General features: G+C 38.0%; 1 protein-coding gene across 1 annotated transcript in view; it reads right to left on the bottom strand.

Moving 5' to 3' along the window:
• FAM184A (family with sequence similarity 184 member A) overlaps positions 1–20,289 on the bottom strand; it is a 56,518-nt gene extending 36,229 nt beyond the window's left edge. Inside the window, exons 1-5 of the mRNA XM_026041849.1 lie at positions 20,214–20,289; positions 5,993–6,847; positions 4,977–5,112; positions 2,744–2,925; positions 1,848–2,045 (exon numbers count right to left, since the gene is read on the bottom strand). Coding sequence (XP_025897634.1) covers positions 1,848–2,045; positions 2,744–2,925; positions 4,977–5,112; positions 5,993–6,847; positions 20,214–20,243 — 1,401 coding nt within the window. The 5' untranslated portion in view covers positions 20,244–20,289. The remainder of the gene's footprint in view (positions 1–1,847; positions 2,046–2,743; positions 2,926–4,976; positions 5,113–5,992; positions 6,848–20,213) is intronic.
• Positions 20,290–20,580: the final 291 nt, after the last annotated feature.

Genomic DNA, 20,580 nt, shown 5'->3' with positions numbered 1-20,580 from the left:
ATAACCACTGTATTCAACCAATTTGAAAAGTGAACTACCTCAACTTGGAGACATTACAAATAAACAACAGATCTTTCTTGGACTAAAAGAAGGGGTATGTTTGTACTTCAGAACTTGATGAAATAGCAAAATATTCACCACTGAAGCATGTATTTAAGTATGAGGAACATTGTTCTGCTTCTGCATTTGACTTTTTCTTCAAATGGAAGATCCTCAGAGTGATGGCTAATGAGTTATTCCGCAGCGTGCAATGTAAGACTCACCAAGAAGATTTCAAAAGTTAAAGCTAGTGCTCAAGATGGTATAAATAGGAATTCTCATGTATTCTTTTGATTTATCCATGTATCAGGACCTATTTTTACAAATCAGTACTGCTTGCAGTAGCACAGAGAATTGTTTACAGATATTACCATGAACAATTCATTTCCTTTTTCTTAAGTGGTTTTCCATCTTTCCTTAAGACAATTAAAAACTAGTTCTTCTACAGATAAATATTTGTTTACTGAACCCACAACTAACATTTCTACAGACAAGTTTTCTTTTGTAAACAAGACGAGGAATGAGCACATGGAGGTATTGGTTCAAGACGACAAAGCAGAGTTATGAACCATTCCTCTGCTTTTCTTTCCTCTTCTGCTCAAGAATTTAAAAACATTAATCAAGTTATTAAATCAACTTGATATTACTTTTACAAAAGCTCCAGAATTAACATGGCACATGCATTCAGCTGAAAGAAAAGATGGGATCAAGAAGCATAAATGAATCAACAGACCATTGTCACTAAACAGAGTGTGCTCAGGGTGGTATTCTTCAACTACTGGGTACCATAAGGGATTCTCTCAAATATTTCTGTAAGAAATGCAATTCCACAGAAAGTTTAAATGTTTTTGAAACTTGTATAGATATTGACATTTGATTATTTTTTTTTTCCAAAGAAGGAAGAGAAACACACTTCATTTATCAAAATAAATTTATCAAAATAAAAGGAGAGAGAGAGAGAGAGAGAGAGAGAGAGAGAGAGAGAGAGAGAGAGAGAGAGAGAGAGAGAGAGAGAGAGAGAGACAACAGTGCATTACTTTTTAAAGTCAATGCCTATTGCAGCCTAAGAATGTATTGGCTAAGAATTGAAAGAAAAAAAAACACTCAGAAAGCCTTAAAAAGAGACTGATAATTATATAAAGCATATTAAAACCTCTCCCCCTTGCTCCTCCCCACCACGCGCGCGCACACACACACATTAAATGAATATGTTTTTTCCATTATTTTCTTCCAAGAGCTAATTTTAATTCCTGAAAGGTATTAAAAACTATTTGGGATTTATAACAAATAAAATTTTAAAAGCAACACTCTAGTTTAATAGTCTAAGATGACTGGCTGTTTCTACATTCTTGGTAGTTTTCAAGCAGACACCCACCACATGAGTGCAACAAAAGCATAAATTAACCACATTAGTACTTACCCTGCATCTCCTGTGTGCAGCAGAATTTGTTATAATGCACATATAATCAGAATAGGATATTGGTCCTCTCATTCATCACAACACAGCTGGCACACACAGTTGCAGTTCTACAATACAAGGTATGTGCAGCTGTACATGCTCCTCCTGAGCGCATCTSAAGTCAAGCACTAAGACACTACTACTCTGAGCTGAGAGAACCTCTTCTCTGAACCTCTGARCTGTCTATGAAAAATTCAAATAATTATTAATCTTTCAGCTCCTTCAGTAAAACTGACCTTGTAGACAGGTCCAAATGAAACTTTGCTGGGCAACAATTTCAATCTGGTATCAATTATACCTTTTCCTTTCTCTATATTTTATTATTCAGGAAAAAAAAAAAGTCACCTACCATCTGCAGTTTTTTCTTATCCTTGTTAGCACTAGTGTGAGCAGCCTCGATTGCAGTATGATGTTTCCACGTCAATTCTTCCAAGGTCTTAGAATGAGCCTCCTTCAACTGTGCAGCCTCTCCTTCCAATCTTGCCTGCAATTTCACCAGCTCCTTCTCGTAATATTCCCGCTGCGTCTCCCTTGCTTCGTTTACTTTCTGTAGAAAACAAGGAAAGTCTTCAACTGCTATCTCAGACCCCAGTTTCCTCTAATAAAGGATAAAGACCCCAACTCCACTCCAATAAGAGAGGAAAAAAGAAAAATAGAGGAAGTGTACTGATAATACATATGAACAGATATTAACATAYATACAAAATATAATGCTTAGCATTTGTCCAATTTCTCTGATTAATCACTCAACAAACAAAAATAGCTTCAGACCATCTGCACATTTGATTTTAGATTTATTGTTAACGTCCATCTTTTAGATATATTTACCTCATGGAAACAGCCAGCAGGTACTAAACCTACAGAAAATTTCAGTTAATTTTCAAACATGTTTAGTTCATTTTCAGAATATTGCTTTTCATTTTTATTTGGCCATTTTATCTTCCTTCCTACTGAGATTCTTTTAAATTGTGAGACGCTCTCTGAATCAACTGTTGAAAAGGTGCCCCAAACAGTTTGGGCAATCTCTAACATGTCTTCTCTCCCTCTGCCTTCACTTCAGTTGAAACAGGTAACACCAAATCCGCCACACACATTCTACATTAGACCTTCTATGATGCTAYATGAGGTTCACTTGGAACAAACTGCTCCTGTCACTTCAGACTTATAAATAACTAAAACATATTCATATTTCTGCTCAAAAATCTATCTTGTTTTTATTTGTTTAAAGCCARTAAGCTGGTTTACCTTCTCCAATGCCAAAATCTGCTGCCTTTGTCGTTCATCCAGGCTCTGTGTTTTGCTTTGTAATAAGTTTCTTTCTTCTTCTAGTTGGGATAGCTTTTCTTTSAGTCTAGATTTTTCAGATTCCAAATCTCTGATTGTAACTTCTTGAGTCATTTGAGTAGCTTGRAGCATCCCAATGTGACCTAAAAACAAAAGAACTCTATTTTTTATCTGACTACTTTATGTGAAGATTTTAAAGAACTGTGTGTAGCAGTATTATTTATTCAAAACATGTTTGTTACAGCCCCAGCTTCGTGGCATTACCTTCTTATTAAAACTTATGTCACCTGGCAATTTTAATAAAATTTAAAAAACAAGTTTTATTTAAAGGAGGTTTAAGTTTATGTTAGAGAGAAGTAGCTAAGGAGGTCAGCTTTGTTGCCTTGCCTCTCATAAGAAAATAAGACMACCACTGTGGCTCCTAATTCATTTCCATCTCTGCACAGAGGGCAGGAAACAGCAATTCTCTCTCAGGCTGAATACAAGAGGAATGCAAAGCTTTCCAAGACATAGTAAAGTATTTTTTACTGCACTGAATGACACGCAATGTTTAAAACTTTAAGGAATCTTTTTTTCTGCAATTAATAACTATGAGAATAGATTTCTTTGAGACAGCATTTTTGATTCCTAGGTGTGAGCTGATGTCAGAAGCGGTTTCTGAACATACAGGTAACTGATGGCCTTGCAAGATAATGGCTTGGTGGCACTTCCAAAAGCAGGGCTCCGGGCTCTTGAGCACTTGAGGTGCTATACTCTTGCACTGTGAGGTGCTCTTGCACTATGAGGTGCTATAGAGCAAAGAGGGACCACTGACAGTGTTACTGTGCTCAGCATCAGTGTGGACACAGGGAATTTCGGTGCCAGAGAAGACTAGTGCTTGACTGATAGTCTGGGTTCATTCCATGCCATCAGCATTGCTGAAAAATGGACTGGATACTTAAGAATGACTTAGCACCCAGGCCTGTATTTAGGGGAAAAAAAAAATATATGTTTCTGCCTAGGAATAGAATCAGAGGAGTGAAAGGAGTGGAAGAAAAGTTTATTCAGAAGATCTCATCTGGTAACTTATAAAAAGATCAGATTAATCCCCAAAATTCCTGATGAGTGCTCTTTAGGGGAAGCACTGTCCTTTCAGTTATTTGCATTCAGTAGGACTTACAGGATTGGATCCTAGCTTAAACAATTACCCAAAGAGCCCAGACTCTTTCTAGGCCTCACCTTAGTCAGCTTGTATATTCTCCTCTTTCTAAGCATGAGGTTTTCCAGGCAGCTCAGTTCATCTGTAGGGCCTGCTTATTCAWTTGAGGGACAGAAATAAAGCCTAGAGACAGGCCACCTTCACACACACAGTTTGAGGGCTGCCATCTATGACAGTAAACTACATTAATATTAGCAAGTTAATGTCAGGGAGTGTTTTCTGGCCCTAAGGYGAGCTTGAACAGCTTGGCAACATTCCAGACTTCAAAGAAAGGTGACCTCATCCAAACTGACTTTTGGGAMGAGTCCCTGGCTTGTGCTGGCTGCTTAAAAATAATCCTACCACTTGTCCTACCAAATTGTCCTACCACTGTTTAGTGGTGTCAGTGAGGTAAGAAAATGGCATCTTAAGTCAGTAAGAACCACATGTCTACAAAAAAGTTTTATATCATTTCCTATGCTTTCCCACATGCCAACAAGCATAACAAAAATCAGGAAAAGTGCTGTAAAGAAAACCCAAACACTTTACTAACTGATAAACAGAAAGTATTTTGAAAGTCAGCACAAAGGAAAAGAAAATCTGCACGCTAAGCAGATAAATAAAGCTCTTCATTTCAGATGCCTTTTAGGCATCTGAATAAGACAGAGGAACGGGAAGCATATGTTTCAACCTAAATAATRATAACAAAGAACAAGCAGAAGTAAAGCAAAAGCATATACTGTCCCCTTAAGTAGAGCTAAAGCATAAGATTCCCAGGACTGAGAATACAATATCTACAGGGCATCTAAAGTAGAACATTTGTACAAATAAGCACACAAAAGAGAATCTTAAATACAATGTATGCAATAAAACACTTGCCCAAAACTTCTAGGTACAGTATTAAACACTTGTTAAGCATTCTACATCTATGCAAGATTAATGGTAAAAGGAGAGACTAGTAATTTTGTGACAGAGTAGGTACGGCTGGGTTCCAGATTAAGTTACTGACATACATACTGGCTTTGAGAACAAGATCAGTGGCCTGCTGCTGTAAGCGCTCCCTAGCAGCTGCTAGCTCGCTCTCCACTTCCTTGTGTTTGCTCAACAGGGACATCTCCTCCTCCTTCACGTCATCTAGTTGTTTTTGAAGAACCTAAGGAAGCATCATATAGTGCTTGTTAATATTATACAAATTATGTTTAGATTTAAATGAGCATTAAGTTAAAATGTGCAGAAGAGACCTCCTAGGCAAACAATTTACATACAAACCAAAACCTCATATTACCACCTTAATACTCATTTTATGTTTTGTATTTTTCCAAAAACCCTGCTGAAATACTACAACGTGCCGGCTATATAGCATGAAAAAGATGTGTTCATGAAGACTGTGAAGAAATAGCACAAAAAAAGCTATATAAAAACAACACAGAAAAAGGTAACACATGCCACAAATTCTGAGGAATAATTTGAGAAATCTAGTAACTGATTTCTTAGAACTGCTTACACACATACAAAAAACCAAGAAAACACATTATACATTCACAGCAGTTTTCATTGTCCTTAATTGCAGCTGTGTTTACTATTAGCACAAATCAAGTTTCACATGCAAATACATTAAATGAGAGCAAGGCAATTAGTTAAAAATTTGCAATTTAAGTCACCTGCGTCAATTCWCAAGAGAAGCTCAGTTGTAGTATAATATAATGTATTCCCAGCCATTCAGGAAGGGAAAGGGAATGCTTCTCTTTTAAAAGAAAACTKCATCTCTCATCTTTGAAGTTACAGGAATAACAAGTGGTCAAAGAGAAAAGAAAAGGAGGGTAAGGGCATGAAATGTAATCGGAACAAAATCCAAACCTTGAATTCCTCCTTTTCTAAGCCCAACTAGTTAACTAAGAGGTGGATGTGAGGCAAGGAGGAGYGATAGATTAAAGTTTACATGATGAAATCACTTCAAGCTATCAGCCTTGCAGAAAGCCAGTCTTAAAAGGTGGAGGAAAAATATATTGGAAATAACACAGCACCAGTCTCACCTGTACGTTGTTTTCCGCCGTACCAAGAGCTACCTGAAGTTTTTGGCATTTTTCCCGCAGACTGGCAGCTTCATCCTGGACCATTTGCAATTCAGTTTTAAGCTTTCCCAAGTTCTTCCGTAAAATACTTTCTTGGTTTTGAAATTCTTTTCTTAGCTCCACTTCTTTTTCTTTGCAGGCATGCAGGCTCTCAGCTGTAAAAAGCTGAGATCTTTTCAAAGAGTCAAGTTCATGTTCATAAAAGGACTGAGCTTTGCTGAGTTTGCCTTCATAGTCCTCAATAAGTTTTTTCCTTTCTAGTCTCAGCTCTTCAACTTTACTGTTTAAGTCTTCCAGCTCCATTCTGTGCAGTTCCTCTAGCTTTTCTTGCCCCTTGCTTAAGGTAGCATTCTGGCTCTGCTGCGTCTTCAGAAGCTCTTGAATCTCAAGTCTATGTGCAGCTCTCAAGTCTTCAAGAGCCGCTCGTTTGTCTTTTTCATACTGCACCTGCAGCTGTATGAAACTTCGTAGCCTTTCCTCAAATTTCTTTCTAATCTCTTCTACTTCCCTTGACATGGTCACTACCCGTTGGACATGCTGAGCTTCTGCACAAAGCTGCATGTCTTCAACTCTGTCTTTATAGGCTTCAAATTCAGTCAAGGCCTGATGTTTCATCTTCTTATGATCTTCCAGTGACTCTTCCAAAACCTGGATCTTTCTTTTAAGATCCATTTCTTCTGCAACTTTACTTTTATATTGCAAGATCTTCTCTCTGGTTTCTGCAAGAATTTGTTGAATTTCTTCCTCATGTGCATCCTTGAGGGCTTGGATGGCAGCTTCATGCTCATCATTTTTAGTATTCAAAGCATATATTACCTACAAACATAAAACAATGTTATACTGAGTAAATGTACTGTTTTTCTACTAAGTAAAAAAGGCATTCGGAAAGCTATTTTAACTATTTAACATGTTTTAATGATATATGCGAGACACCACATTTTCTTATGTACAAATACTGTATTAATAATTACAACAGCTTTCAAACACTGAGGAATGGGATTTTTATATTCTTTAAACCTATAATTTTGCTAGTGAAAGTTTTGCGTTTGTACGCAATAAACTACTGCAAATAAAAATTGGTGAAATTCTAGGAAGAGAAACACACTATTCTGAAAAACAAAATAAAGGTATTTGTACAAAAAAATAACACTCAGAGTATATACTACAAGAAGGCATGAAATCTAATCAGAATGAAGTCCACATTTTGAATTCCGCCTTCCCAAAGGCTAATTACACTTAAATGCTTCCTTTTAGRAACGCAAACATCAACACTGGTTGACCTGGTCTAAAGCCTGCCSTTTGCCTGGATACAACCTAGGTTTTTGACAGCTTATCCGGTAGCAGCCTGTGTATGCGGATCTCTTAGGACCTGAGGTCCCTGGTTGCAGAAGGCTGCCACTCTGCTAGCTGGCAAGCCGGCCAAAGAGGCAGGTAGCTGGCAGGCCAACTAACCATTTGGAGAGCCCAGGAGGCTAAGCAGCTCAAGCAGGCTGGGAAAGCAATGAACTGCCCAAAACCAAGTGAAAGTTTTCATGCAACCAGACACACTATGGGATGTTTCAGTTGCACCAGGATGGGATATGTAGGCTGCACTTTTGTTTTAAGTAGAAGCATTAAGTGATAAGTATTCTTACTGATGGACAGGYATGTGATCTGTAACTATCACAGTGAAGAAGTTATATATGCTCCAGTAAGTGGTTAAATGTTTAATTTTATGCTCTAAGAATTCCAGCAAATCCACACACTTCTCCAACATATTACAGCCAGCAGTTATAAAATAAATTTGAATAACTGCCCCTTCTCCAAAAAAAAAAAAAGTCAGATCACTATACTTGATGTATCCTAAAAATGAACAAAACCTATGAAAAACAAAAGAAAAAAAAAAAAAACAGTGTTTTCTGTGAGGACATGAACTGCATCAGTCCTCAGCTGGCATTCAAACGGACACCAGAAAAGCATTGTCTTGATTTCATCAGAAGATCAAGAAATCATTGGGCTCTACAGCAGCAAGCAGAGTCTCTACCTTCTGGAGAATATACCTACAGTTCAAGAGTCCACACACAAAACTCAAAACACAGTCTTCAGAAGGGAAGAATTACATTTTAAAATGTTCTATAACAAGTTCTGTTCTTATAACAAAACCCTTATTGGTGCTCTCTGTCCTCAGCAAGTCTATGACGCTTGTCTGATCTCCCCCTCAGCCACTAAGAGTAGAAGGTTTAAGGTAAATCAAGTGGCCTTCCAGCTCAGATACAAAGCTACCACAGAACGCTGCCCTTTCTCTGGGTCCTGCCACRGGACTTGGACTGTTCTCACATTAGCTGCTACATTCCTCATTTTCTCAGTCCTAATGCTAATACTAGTAAGAATGCAGCTAATGCTAGTAAGATCTCTGGTCRGAAACCAAAGCACTAGGAAAATGCTGAGGCGCCTGCCTGAAGGCTTTTGTAAATTAAACAGGACTCTCTACATTTATAATTTTTGCCTCCTGTCACTGTGCACAGAAACACCATAGCATTCTATCTCACTGCAGAGTGTGCCAGTATCAGGTTATATGGCATTATAACCTGCAGTAAATAAAAAACAAACAGTATTTTTAAGGGTATTATGATTTAAAATTAAGACCACCACAGAAAAACCCAAGTGAAAATTAAGCCTGCATTTCATGCCAGATTCAGAAGATGTCCTAACTTTATCATCTGCTTACTCCATATAAAACACATTGAACATCTAGATGTTCAAAAAGCACCATTCATTCTCTGAAGGACAGAGATGTCTTTTGGAAAAATGTAAGAAAAGTAAATTAAAAGGCATGTAACTGTATAATAAAGTATAAAAAGAATAAATGTCTGATTAGAGTGCCTCAGGAGGCTTATTTTCAGCCCGATGAAATGTGTAGATAATGTATTTTGTATTTGCATCTCATCAYTCAGTGTTCTGAGTGATGGGATTGCTACATCAGGTTTTCTATGAGAATTTGATGTTAGATTTTAGCACAGGAGCATAGGGAAAATCAGTACTAACGTTACACAGCATAACAGTATTTCCTTCAAATGAGAACAGAAACTGATATTTTTAAAGCAAACTAACATATTTAAAAGTTCCAGACTTGCTAAATAAGTTTCTGACAATTCAAATGCAGTAAGCTTGCAGATGYTGGAAATGCACAAAATGTATCTTGTATTCTTTACTTCTTTTGAAAGAGAAGACAAGTCGCTTCCTAACCATATTCCTTTAATTTTTAAAGCAGTCTTAGTTTTTTCAGCAGAAATACATATTATGAACAAGCATAAACTGTTAATTTAATTCATTTTCTCCAACCCAACCCTAATCATTATACACACTGCAGGTGTTTCAAATAACAAGAAAAAAATGCATTTTATTAGGCTTTCAATTAGACAATTAGTCCAGGGATACAGATARAAAAACAGAAAAATAGTTCAAGAATGAGACTGCTGGCTAACGGTCTTATTTTCTATAATGAATAGTAAGATAACAATCCTACAATTGTAATAATAATAACAATAATAATAAATAACATTAATATGAATCTGTCATAATTTTGTGTGTCTGGCTCTTACCTACCAAAGAATAAAAAAATTTAAAATAATGACTTTTTAGCACTAAGAACTCGGTATAGGAGTGGTTAGCAGTATTGTATGTGGCAATTAAAGAGTCTGTTGCTGCATAAGCTTTGGTGCCTTGTGACATATGGAATACAAACAACAATCGGTGCTCAACACCGTTTTCAGCTGAAAGCCTTTTGTTTGACTATTTGGCGGAGAAAAAATTTTGACTCCAAACCAGATGTTGTGCTCTTGCATGGTTGGCTGCAGTTACATTTTGTAATGACAGAATGTCTTTCCAATTAAAAATGCATAATTCAAGTTAATACTAATATTAGGTGCCAAAAATATTTACAGTACAGAAAATTACCTCAAAAAAATGCACGTGGCTCATTCTGCTCAAATTTACATGAAATCAGGACCGCTACCTATGAGGCCACCATACGTAACAACCATTATTATATAACATAACAACCATTATTATATTTTCTACATAAACATCCATCTTACATCTCCAGCAAGTCTTGATTTAGAGCTAATGCACAAACACTCACATCAGATCCCARAGTCCGCAGCATCAGCGACTACCCATGCTGTGCCCACCAGATTTCGTTAGCCRCTGCTGCACACCTATTAAAATTAGCCACTAAATTTAGGAATTAATTTTATATAATATTTAAAAAAAAGAGATATACTAAAGAAGAGTTACACTGTTCGTTACAATGGATATTGGATTCATTTTTCCCCTTGTCCCATCTTTTGACCAAACGGRGGAAGCCAGTTACATACATGCATTTCAAACTTATTGACCACTAATAACTGACTGCTAATAGGTCAATTAAGATATAATATCAACCAGTTTAAAATCTAGAAAAAGTCTGGTTTTGCTAGTCAAATTTTTTTTGCTTAGTACCACACAAAAACATTCTCCAAAGTTATTTAAAACAGTATTTCAGAAAAGTAGTCCACAATTGCTGAGTACATTCTTACAAATATTTTTCTAACATACATGGAGGAGACGGCTGATTATACACTCCATTCCTTCACATGCATTGTTACTGGAAAGACACACTCTGAACATTTTTCTTAAAATACCCTATTAAGTTGCATTTTTGAGGCCAGCTTTTAAAAAAATGTAGTCAAGAGACAACTCTGATGAACATTCAAAAGGAAAAATCATGTTATTGCTAAATCTGAAGACCTCCTTCTTTAAAAAGCCATGTTATGGATGCATGTTTTGGGGCCTTGGTGCTAAAGGACACAAATGCTTTCCATTCTGGTATTTATCGACATTGCTGAGTCAAGACCACCAAAATGTCCAGGTCCTTCTCCACAACTGCACTTGTTAGTTTGTCATAAGGTTTCTGCTAACCTTTTAACTTATATCCTACATTTTGTTTTTCTAGTGTGTTTTATGTATTGGTTATGTGACTGAGGAGTGCAATGAACTAAAAAAAAAAAAAAAAAATCCTCCAAACACCTTACATTCACACAATCACACAAGCTGCCTTATGAAAATCTTAGTTCCCTTTACACCAAACATTTACATCTGGTACTACTAAGCTACTTCAGAATGCAAAGTGAAGGAATGAACTGCCAACACCACAGCCCTCAAAGCCACCCCCAGTCTATATGCTCTGGATGATGARGCGTTGAGAAGTGAACCTGCACAGCACCGCCACATTCCTCCCTTTCCCAGTTAACTACCAAAAGGCAAAACTTACCCAAAACTAAGCTATGCAAACATACTCCACAGCTACTGTTTACAATAACACACTTGTTTGGAGAAAAAGCATTAGGAAGGTATAAATTGAGGTGAGGATGTAGCTGCCAGGAAATTCATCTGTTTCAGCATCTGCTACAGCCTGCCGCGACTTTCTGAGGGCAGGTTAGACACCATTTATGAATGTAAACACAACAGTCCAAGAAAGACTGGCTACAAGTTAACCTCCCTGACTTGTCATACAATAAATTAAGGACTTGAATTTAAAAAGTCAAATTAATTAAATGACATCAAGCATGCCTATTTTCACAACAGAGAAGTCAGGAGTCGATCAACAAGGGCAGATCTTTTAAATTCTGGAGAAGAGAAGGCTGAGARGGGATATGATTAACATGTGTAAGTTCATGAAGGRGGAATGTAGGAAGGAAGGGGCCAAACTCTTCTCAGTGGTGGCCAGTGAAAGGACAAGGGGYAATGGGWACAAGTTGAAACACAGGAAGTTCCATCTCCATATGAGGAAGAACTTCCTTCCTGTGAGGGTGCCAGAGCCCTGGAACAGGCTGCCCAGGGAGGTTGTGGAGCCTCCTTCTCTGGAGGCCTTCCAAACCYGCCTGGATGTGACCCTGTGCCATGTGCTCTAGCTGTCCCTGCTTGAGCAGAAAGGTTGGACTAGATGATCTCTAGAGGTCTCTTCCAAACTTAACCATTCTGTGATGCTGTGATTCTCTGTGAAATTCCATTATAAYAGAGGCCTGCAAAAATAGCTTTTCCATAACTCTAATGGACAGGATTAGCTTAATACCCATTCTGCAATCAACTGTAAGTCAACTGCATCCTCCTGCTACATACTAGGTTAACATACGCTGGCACCTGCAACTCCATGCCCTCTTTCCAAGTGAGGCATGACAACATTGCCCCAATGCCAGAGCAAAACCCTTTTTCAGTTGTGGGATTCAGCCCTACCAACGGGATGTCAGAAACAGCCCTTGCAAATGTGCGGCCCAAAAAGCTTTAGGCAATTTGCTAAGACAGTTAAATCTTGGGAAGCATTCTGCAAGAAGGAAGATTTAGTGACAGATGCACAAATTCCCCAATCTGCCTCCTGGTAAGAAGAGGAAAAAAAAAAAAAAAACCAACAACAAAAATAGTTATTTATCTGTTCTTCATCCAGTTATCATATTATCTAGAGTATGGCTAATACTTCTGTTACATGATTAGACCTTAAAAATCACTTCAAGGAAAAAAGGTAGAGACCAGAAGACTATCCAAATTCTTTTGGTTGCTGGGCTATGTTTGGTGGGGTTTTTTTTTTTTTTTTTCTTCTTCTCTTTTTCTCCCATGCCTGCACTGCATCGACTTGTAGACTCTGTAGAACAAGGATGCCCAGGAAAGTTCTCAAATCCAAAATACTGATTTTGGGTTGAAGTGATAACATTAGTCTGCCTTAGCAAAAAGGCAGTGATATTATAAAGTTCAAAGCTTCCTAAAATAAGAAGTGGCAACTTCCAACCGGAAAAAAAAAAAAAAAAAGGCTGGAAAAGATAGTCATCTTATAGGTCTGTATCAATGTTTTGATTAGCCATCAAAACAATTGCTTTTTAGTAATAGAAACAATATTTTATTTTGAGTGCTACTGGGGCTTCTGAATGCTAAGGTACTTAGTGAAATATTCAACATACATACAGATAGCACACACACCTCTCAAATCTGGTGACAAGACAACTGTGCTTCCACGTTGTCAAAAATCCTCAAAAGGCAGGAACGCAACTCTTTCACAACAGAATTAAACCAAGCACCAATCCTCAAAGAGACTGGCAAGTACTCTGCCTACATTAAGGCAGCTGAAGGAAATCCAACTTGAACAGCTCCCTTAAAGAGCTGCAAATGCCACTCTTATTAAAATACCTGCTAACATGGCTTAATTTACCAACTGAAAGAACTTCCTGAAAAACAACAGCAGTTGTTTTTTGATCTTGCTTTGCAAAAATGATTCGTTTCCAAGGTCAGTGTCAGAAGCTAAAACTCACACTGCATTCAGCACCATGGAGAGCAATGTGCCTCTCCTCATTCCTTACTTCAGCCCTTTCCTCACCCACTTGAACATAAACATAAGACATAAACTAGAAAACATACTTCTCAGTACAAACAACTTGCATTTTTGCATTTTTAGAAGTGTGAAGCCTACATACACAAGTAAACAGACATAAAAAAAAACAGACTTTTTTTTCGTTAATCTGCATTACAGAAAGAATTTATGAGCATTTTCATTTGCCAACTTTTAAAATGCCAGAGATACTAACTGGAGATTACTGAAATATATTTTAGTACAAGCTATCTAAACATATCAGCAYTCATTGTGCAAAGTACTAAATTTGAGAAGGCAGTGTGAGACATACCCTTTGATAAAAGGTATAGATTTCAGTCATGCTGTGAGCAAAACCATTCCTCAATTAAAATCTCTGGATTAGAGTAGATCTGKTTTTTTTAAACTTTTCAGAGAATTAAATCATAACATGTTTATTTTTTCCAGCTATTTTCTTAAAAATGCTTAGTCTCAAACATGATAAGAAAAAATGAAATATTTTTCATAGTCACATCATACTSTATTTTAGCTCAACTGTAAACTTTCACTTAAGAGCATCTTTAACAAGTAGGACTGCATGAACTTTTTAACTATATCTAGTTTTACGGGTTATCTCTTTGAGCATAACCTTGTGACAATCTCAGTAAAAGCTGTTCTTCCTCATAATAGTCTATGCTCAGTTAAAAAAGCTTGGCCAAGGCAACAGGACCAGGGTAACAAGCATTAAGTAGGACAAGATGGTGAACAGCTTTTTGTGTTAGGCTGTTTTTTGTTTCTTCTAGTTATTTTTGGAACATAATGCCTTTGGTTATTGTTATGACATCAGTCATTAGTAAAATATATAGAAACCTGGTTTACTACTGCCAACTTGAAGCAGCCMAGAGATACACACAGCTGCTTCTGATTTCATACTGTTATGTAGAGATTGGAATTTATTCAGCAGCAAGTCTGCAAACAACATAAAATCGTTAGTGACTACCTAAGGTAATGCCTGTCTGCCTTGCCCCCCAAATCTCCCTGCCATGTAGTTAAGATCAAACCAAGTTTTCCATGTAGCTTCACAGGAGACTTCAAGGGGAAAGAGGGAGAACAGTATCACTGACAAAATTGCTATCCCGATTAAAGCCAAAGACTGAGTTTAGATAATAGGATACTAAAAGAATTTCTAAGATTAGAGGTTACAAATGCTGAAAGCTAAAGCTCCCAATGTAATGCTTGATGGCAAATAATGTTTCTATAGCCTGCATCCAACACATATGCATCTACTTTGTATTTTATGACATTCAAAAAACTACAGTGCACCAATAAGGTTGCAAGACCATATGGAAATACCTGACAATGAACAATGCCTTAGAGCCCTGGTTATTAAATAGAGCTTTACAGAACTACCTTGACTAAGATTAAACTGCAATCTTTTTCTAAAGARGCGGTACAAAGAGAGAATGAAAGGTGCATCACTTCGAAGCAAAATCCTTCCATTATCATGGTGGGACACAAGTGTGTACACATACCCACACACAAATGCACACACATGAAGAGCTCAACTTGTGTCTATACATTTTTATATGAGTTAATGTTACTTTAACTTCTGGTTTCTTCTTTACATAAGAATTTACCAGTGCTCAAACAAATGAACATATGAATACCTTATGCAATTACATAGGGTTTGACTCAATTTTTTTTTTTAGTCAAAAAAATATGTAAAAGAATCTTCTATTTAAAACAATTGTATTTGGCAAGGGGTTTTTCAATATTATATTCTTAACTATAAAGTGGTTCATCCTTCATTTTATTTGAAACTGAACTTTTCAGACTTTCTAGGCAAGTACTACATTAGAAAAGAAGACTCTTGCTATTATTGTCTGTTTCAAATAAAATAAAATAAAATTTTATTTTCAAATAAAAACTAAATTTTGAGTATTTTTGTCATAGGATTCCTATCATCATATAGGGGGAAAAACCAGCTAAAGCTTACACAAATTTTAAACTTCACATTGAATTTTTTACTATAAATCCTAAAATAACCATTTTATCCATTTTCTTTAAATAGTCTTAAGGTAGTGATTTATCAGATATAACTGCTGAAGTACCTGAAAGCAATAACATCTAACTGCTGTAACATCTGGGGCTTTGTTACCACATTTTTCTATCCCAGAGAAGCCAATAAATGCCCAAACATATTAAAGAAGCATTTTAGGCTAGTAGGTTATGTGAATATGCAATTAGACACTGTTTCAGCAATATCACACTTCCACACATACAAAAAATAAAATTAAAATCTTTAGAGTACTAGGATGGATAGCCAGTGAACTCAGAAGAACTTMGGCTCATTGGTCAACCACTAAGAACACACGTACAAAGAAAAAGAATTTCATCCAAGGACCAGAAATCTGGACCTAGGGGTTTAAGAGGAAGACCTATTTCTTCTTCCTGCTTGACACCTGGTGACAGAAAGCTGCAAATTCACTGACCTAATTCAACCCTGAGTTTTGATACATACCCATTTGAGGTTTATATACCCATAATCTCACTTAATAGGTATGCAGTGATAATCATTAGAAGCAGCACTCCAACATGCACGTGAAGAATAAGTAACTTCTACATGTAATACTACTTTTTCAGGTCTTCTAGGTCTGCAAAACCGCTTTGAAAAATTGCAAGTCTAGATGTAGTAACAAGACATAGTTTCCGCCCCCCCCATCTTATCACTCACAAATATATGCAAAAATCTTGACATTCCAATATGTGCTCAAATCACACCGTCTGTGAAATTTCAGACCTTCTCATGCAATCCTAGAAACATAAGCAAATACTGGCCGACTGCCAATGTTAACACACATTGGAGTAATCACATAAGGTTGCTTAAGAAAATAAATAAATAAATAAATAAATAAATACAGAACTCTTAACAGCACCAGTTCTGCAGGATTATGGCTAATGTCTAAACGCATTTAATGGTTCCTTAAATTCTCATTTCATCTCTCTTTTTAAGGGTTATTCTGTTAGTTCTCTAATAATCCTACACACAATGAAAGGGTAGTTGAGCTATTTTGGAGCAAAACACTTTCAAACAAAAACAGATAAAGTTGAACTGGAAATATAACATTCTGTTAAGAATTSTAACCGCATTCGCTGATAGTTTTAATCAAGTCCAGCAAAAATACCAGCATATTAGAAGCAGCAAGCATAAGGATTATCAAACTTGCTATGTGTTCTTTGAAAGAAATTTACTGTCTGCATCCCAAAGACAGCTCACCATTACTACATTGAAGTTTGTTCCCCAAGAACTTCTCTCAAAGCCAAGACGACAGAAAGAAAACCACTGAGCACATTACTAAGGGAAAACATCACCTGAGTATAGAGAGCATTTACCTAATGGATCAGTCTAACAGAACCTATAATTTTAAGATATATATTTACCCTATGGACCTTACAGACTTCACTATCAGCTACTGTATCATTTCTACAATTACCACCTTGCAGCTAAAAGTTCTGAGAGACCAGTCCCAGCGTGGCTTCCAGTTCCACAAAGATGTGTGTTTATGAGACACAATTTGCACAACAACCTTGAAGTACCTTTAGAATATGAATTTCTCAATCACAAATGCTCAAGTCACAGACAATAGCATAAAGAGGATATGTCAAAAAAGCAATTTAYACTTGTATTCTTCTGACAACTGTAAAAGCAGATCTCATTCTCCTCTATGGATATATGCATAGCAGCAACCTGTTTGTTTGCTACTCCAGCTGCCTTAAATAAAATATATATGCATATTTTCATCTGCAGTAGGCATAATTCAACACTGCATTAGCACTCCAGTATGCAGTAATACAAACATATATATGCAATCTCATAACCACAGCTTATTTTTTGTTGGCTTTAATCTTGATGTCAGATGCTACTTCATCCCCAAACTGGTACACAGATCTTCTGAAATGCCTAAAAATAAGGAGCTTATACTAAAGAGGAAGAGTCGAAATCTCTTCAGCTACAATTTATCACAATCTTTCAACATTACATGGAGCATCCTTGTAGTTTTAAAAACTGTATTTCTTAACTACTGACTTGTCATACTTCCCCTCCTGTGAATTAAGTATATTAAAGTTAAATTGAGCAAGTTTATTTTTCTCCGATGCAACAGAAAAATAAACTGTAATCAAGCATTCCTGAAATTTTGTGCTTAGTGAAATGAACTTCCCTCTTATTTTGCCTGACTCCGAATTACTGATTAAATCAAATTATTAAAGAAACCTTGCCCCTTTCCTTGTGTTCCTGCATTGTTTTGACTGAATCACATTCTCTCAAGGTGACTTAAAACATGATAGAAATTAGCATTACTTCAGGAGTTACCTCCTGTGAGGAAAACATTTTTTTTTCTGCTGCTAGTTTGTGGTAAACACTGTACAACGAYAAGAAAATATAAACTACTAAGTCACATTTCTTTTGCCAGAGGATGTGCCCTGGATAGCTTTCCTATATGTATTCCTTTCTCAGTGCCCTATGTATATTTAGTTTTCTTTTTAGTATATTATATTGGGGAAATTGTTTTGATCTGATAAAGCACCTAACTTTAACTTAATATGACAGCTTTAAAGAAAAGTTGGAAGACAAAAGGGTTTTGAGAAGTGTTTTATATAAGGGATATTACACAATTTGAAAACTACATTCCAAAGAAGCTCCTAGATTATTCGGGAGAAGTTCTACATACAGATCAGGATTTGGGCCAAATATCTTCACAGGTACCAGCTTTCAAGTTAGGCCACTTTCAAGACCAGGACTGTGTGGCCCAAGACTTTCAACTATGAAAATGTCAAAATTTKATTCTCTCAATGAAGTTATACAATAGAATCAGATATTAAAGATTAAGATAGAAAAAAAATTATTGCTGACTAATATGCAAAAGGGTTATTTTTATTGTATCGCTTGTTTCAATTCTAAAAACATTGCTTTTCTGTTTACAACTTCAGTTCACCACAAAACTCGGTTAAATTCTCAAACTTTCTGCCTACAACTTGGTGCCTGAGGGCGAAAAAAAAAAAAATCAGAAAACACAAAGTAAAATATCACAAAAACACGCAAGTCACCAGCAAGCAAACACAAAATTCCAGTCTTGCAAAGGCCTAATTCACATGTAAAAACCCAGTAGAGTCACAACTAACTTGCAGTTATCTTAACTGCACAATCTGAAAACAATTCCTAGCTTTTATTTGCAAAATGTTTTGAAATCCTTGGCAGAAGACATGTGCACACAACTTTCAGAATCTTAGAAGAATAGCATCATGAAGCATAAAAGAGTTTAAAGGGAGAGGAGAGGAATGGAACAAAAACCAAAAMACACATCACGGGACATGTGTCCTGTAACTCATGGGTAAAGCACATGTAATATCACAACAAAAATCTCAAAGTTCTGAGCTCCACTACTAATCTGCTAGGTAAGGTTCTGCAGAAAGAAAGGGAAAGACAGCAAAGGATGCACAAGCAATAATCAGTCTTTTTAGGTATTAACTTTGGCCAAAGTGATTCTTCAGCTGCTTTATTTTTGTTTTCCCCTTATAGCATTTCAGTTCAGTTTAACTGAAAAAAATAAACAAAATAAAAATGACCAACACCCCTCTGCTTGCTGAAGTGATCATTTTTCCAACAGAGGTTACACACCATGTTTCATGATAAATAGTTACTTAAATCAGCTCTGCTTCAGATGTGCATAAATATGAACTATGTCTGCAACGGGAGGCTGCCACCAGCTTTCATCCTCTTCATTCTTACTTCCAACGAAATGTCACCTTCATCCAATTTAGTCTACATGTGGAGAAGGCCAGACATCTCTCCCTCAGGGCTTTTAAAGTATCTTTAAAATGCCTTAGCTATATAATTGTTAATGTACTTTTTCTCTTTTACCTCTAGACAAAGATTATCTGCCCTTCATTCCTACACAAAACTAGTCCTGTATGACTTGAGCATCATACAATAAATATTGCAGGACCAAAACAATCATTTAAATTTATTCTGATAAGTAACTGATACTAGGTTGGTACTGATAGCTTAGCTACCATTGAGTTGGAAACTTGGAACCTGCTACCCTTGCCAATACACTTTTAAAACACACTGCAACTTGATCCCAGCCTTAAACAAAGGGTCAATATATTTTCTACACTGGAAATGACATCCTAAGAACTGTTAAATCAGCATGACAAGGCCAAAGGTATTCTTGCACATTACCCCACCATCTGTGGAATTAAGGCATTTCAGACATCCTTACGTTAAAAATAAACAAAAAAAGAGAGTAGAACTCAGCAAAAGGAAACATCACTTGAATGTCTGTATTCTAAAAAAAAAAAAACTCCATAAAGAAGGTTTATTAATAAGGCAGAAAAATATATATATTTTTCATAAAACAAAGAGCAAGCACCAGGCCATGAACAAGGCGTTCTGGCTACGAGGGTTCCTGCCTAGGAAGGAGCGAACTCCGCCAGGCAGGCGGCGACACCGGGGCGCCTCGGGGGCAGGTTTGCCYCTCCCGTGGCAGGCTCTGCTCCGCGGCTTCCCGCGCCGGCCGGGCGCCCGRGCGCCGCCAGGCCGCGCTGCGCCTCCCGCGCCGCGCGCGCGGGACCCACTCGCGAGGCGGCCCGCGGGGCACGCACCTCACCCGCCGAGGGAGAGGCCTCAAAAACCCGCAGCCCTTCCTAAGCGGGGCTCGTTCTGCTGGGGCTGGGGGAGGACGAGCAGCGGGAAGGAGCGTCTCCCCCTCTGCCGAGGGACCCAAGGGAAGGCGGGCGGCGCGGGGCGGCGGCGGGCCGCGCGCTCCCTACCTTGGTGAGCTGGGCGATCTTCTTGCTCATTTTGAAGTGCAGGTCGGCGCTGTGCTCGGCGCCCGGCGCCGCGGGGCCAGAGGCCGCGGGGAACTTGGCGGCGCCGGGCGCCGCGCCGCCGCCGCCGCCGCCGTAGCCGTGCTGCTGCTGCCAGCTCATGCCCGGCGTCGCCATCTTCGCCGCCGCTCGAGCTCCGCGGCAGCGGCCCCGCCGCGAGGCCGCGCAGGGGCCGCCGAGCGCGGCTGCCTCCGCTCCCGGCGGCGGCCGTTGGCGGCGCCGTTACCCGCCGCGCTGTTTACGCCGCCACGTCACTCGCCGGCCCCGCCCGGAGCGCTCGGAGCGGCCGCGGCCGCGCGCGCGCGCCCGG

Source organism: Nothoprocta perdicaria, unplaced genomic scaffold (assembly GCF_003342845.1).
Source record: "Nothoprocta perdicaria isolate Ctin4 unplaced genomic scaffold, notPer1 scaffold_296, whole genome shotgun sequence".
NCBI lineage: Eukaryota > Metazoa > Chordata > Aves > Tinamiformes > Tinamidae > Nothoprocta > Nothoprocta perdicaria.
Note: the sequence above shows the minus strand (reverse complement) of the source record. Positions and strands in the feature narration are given on the sequence as shown.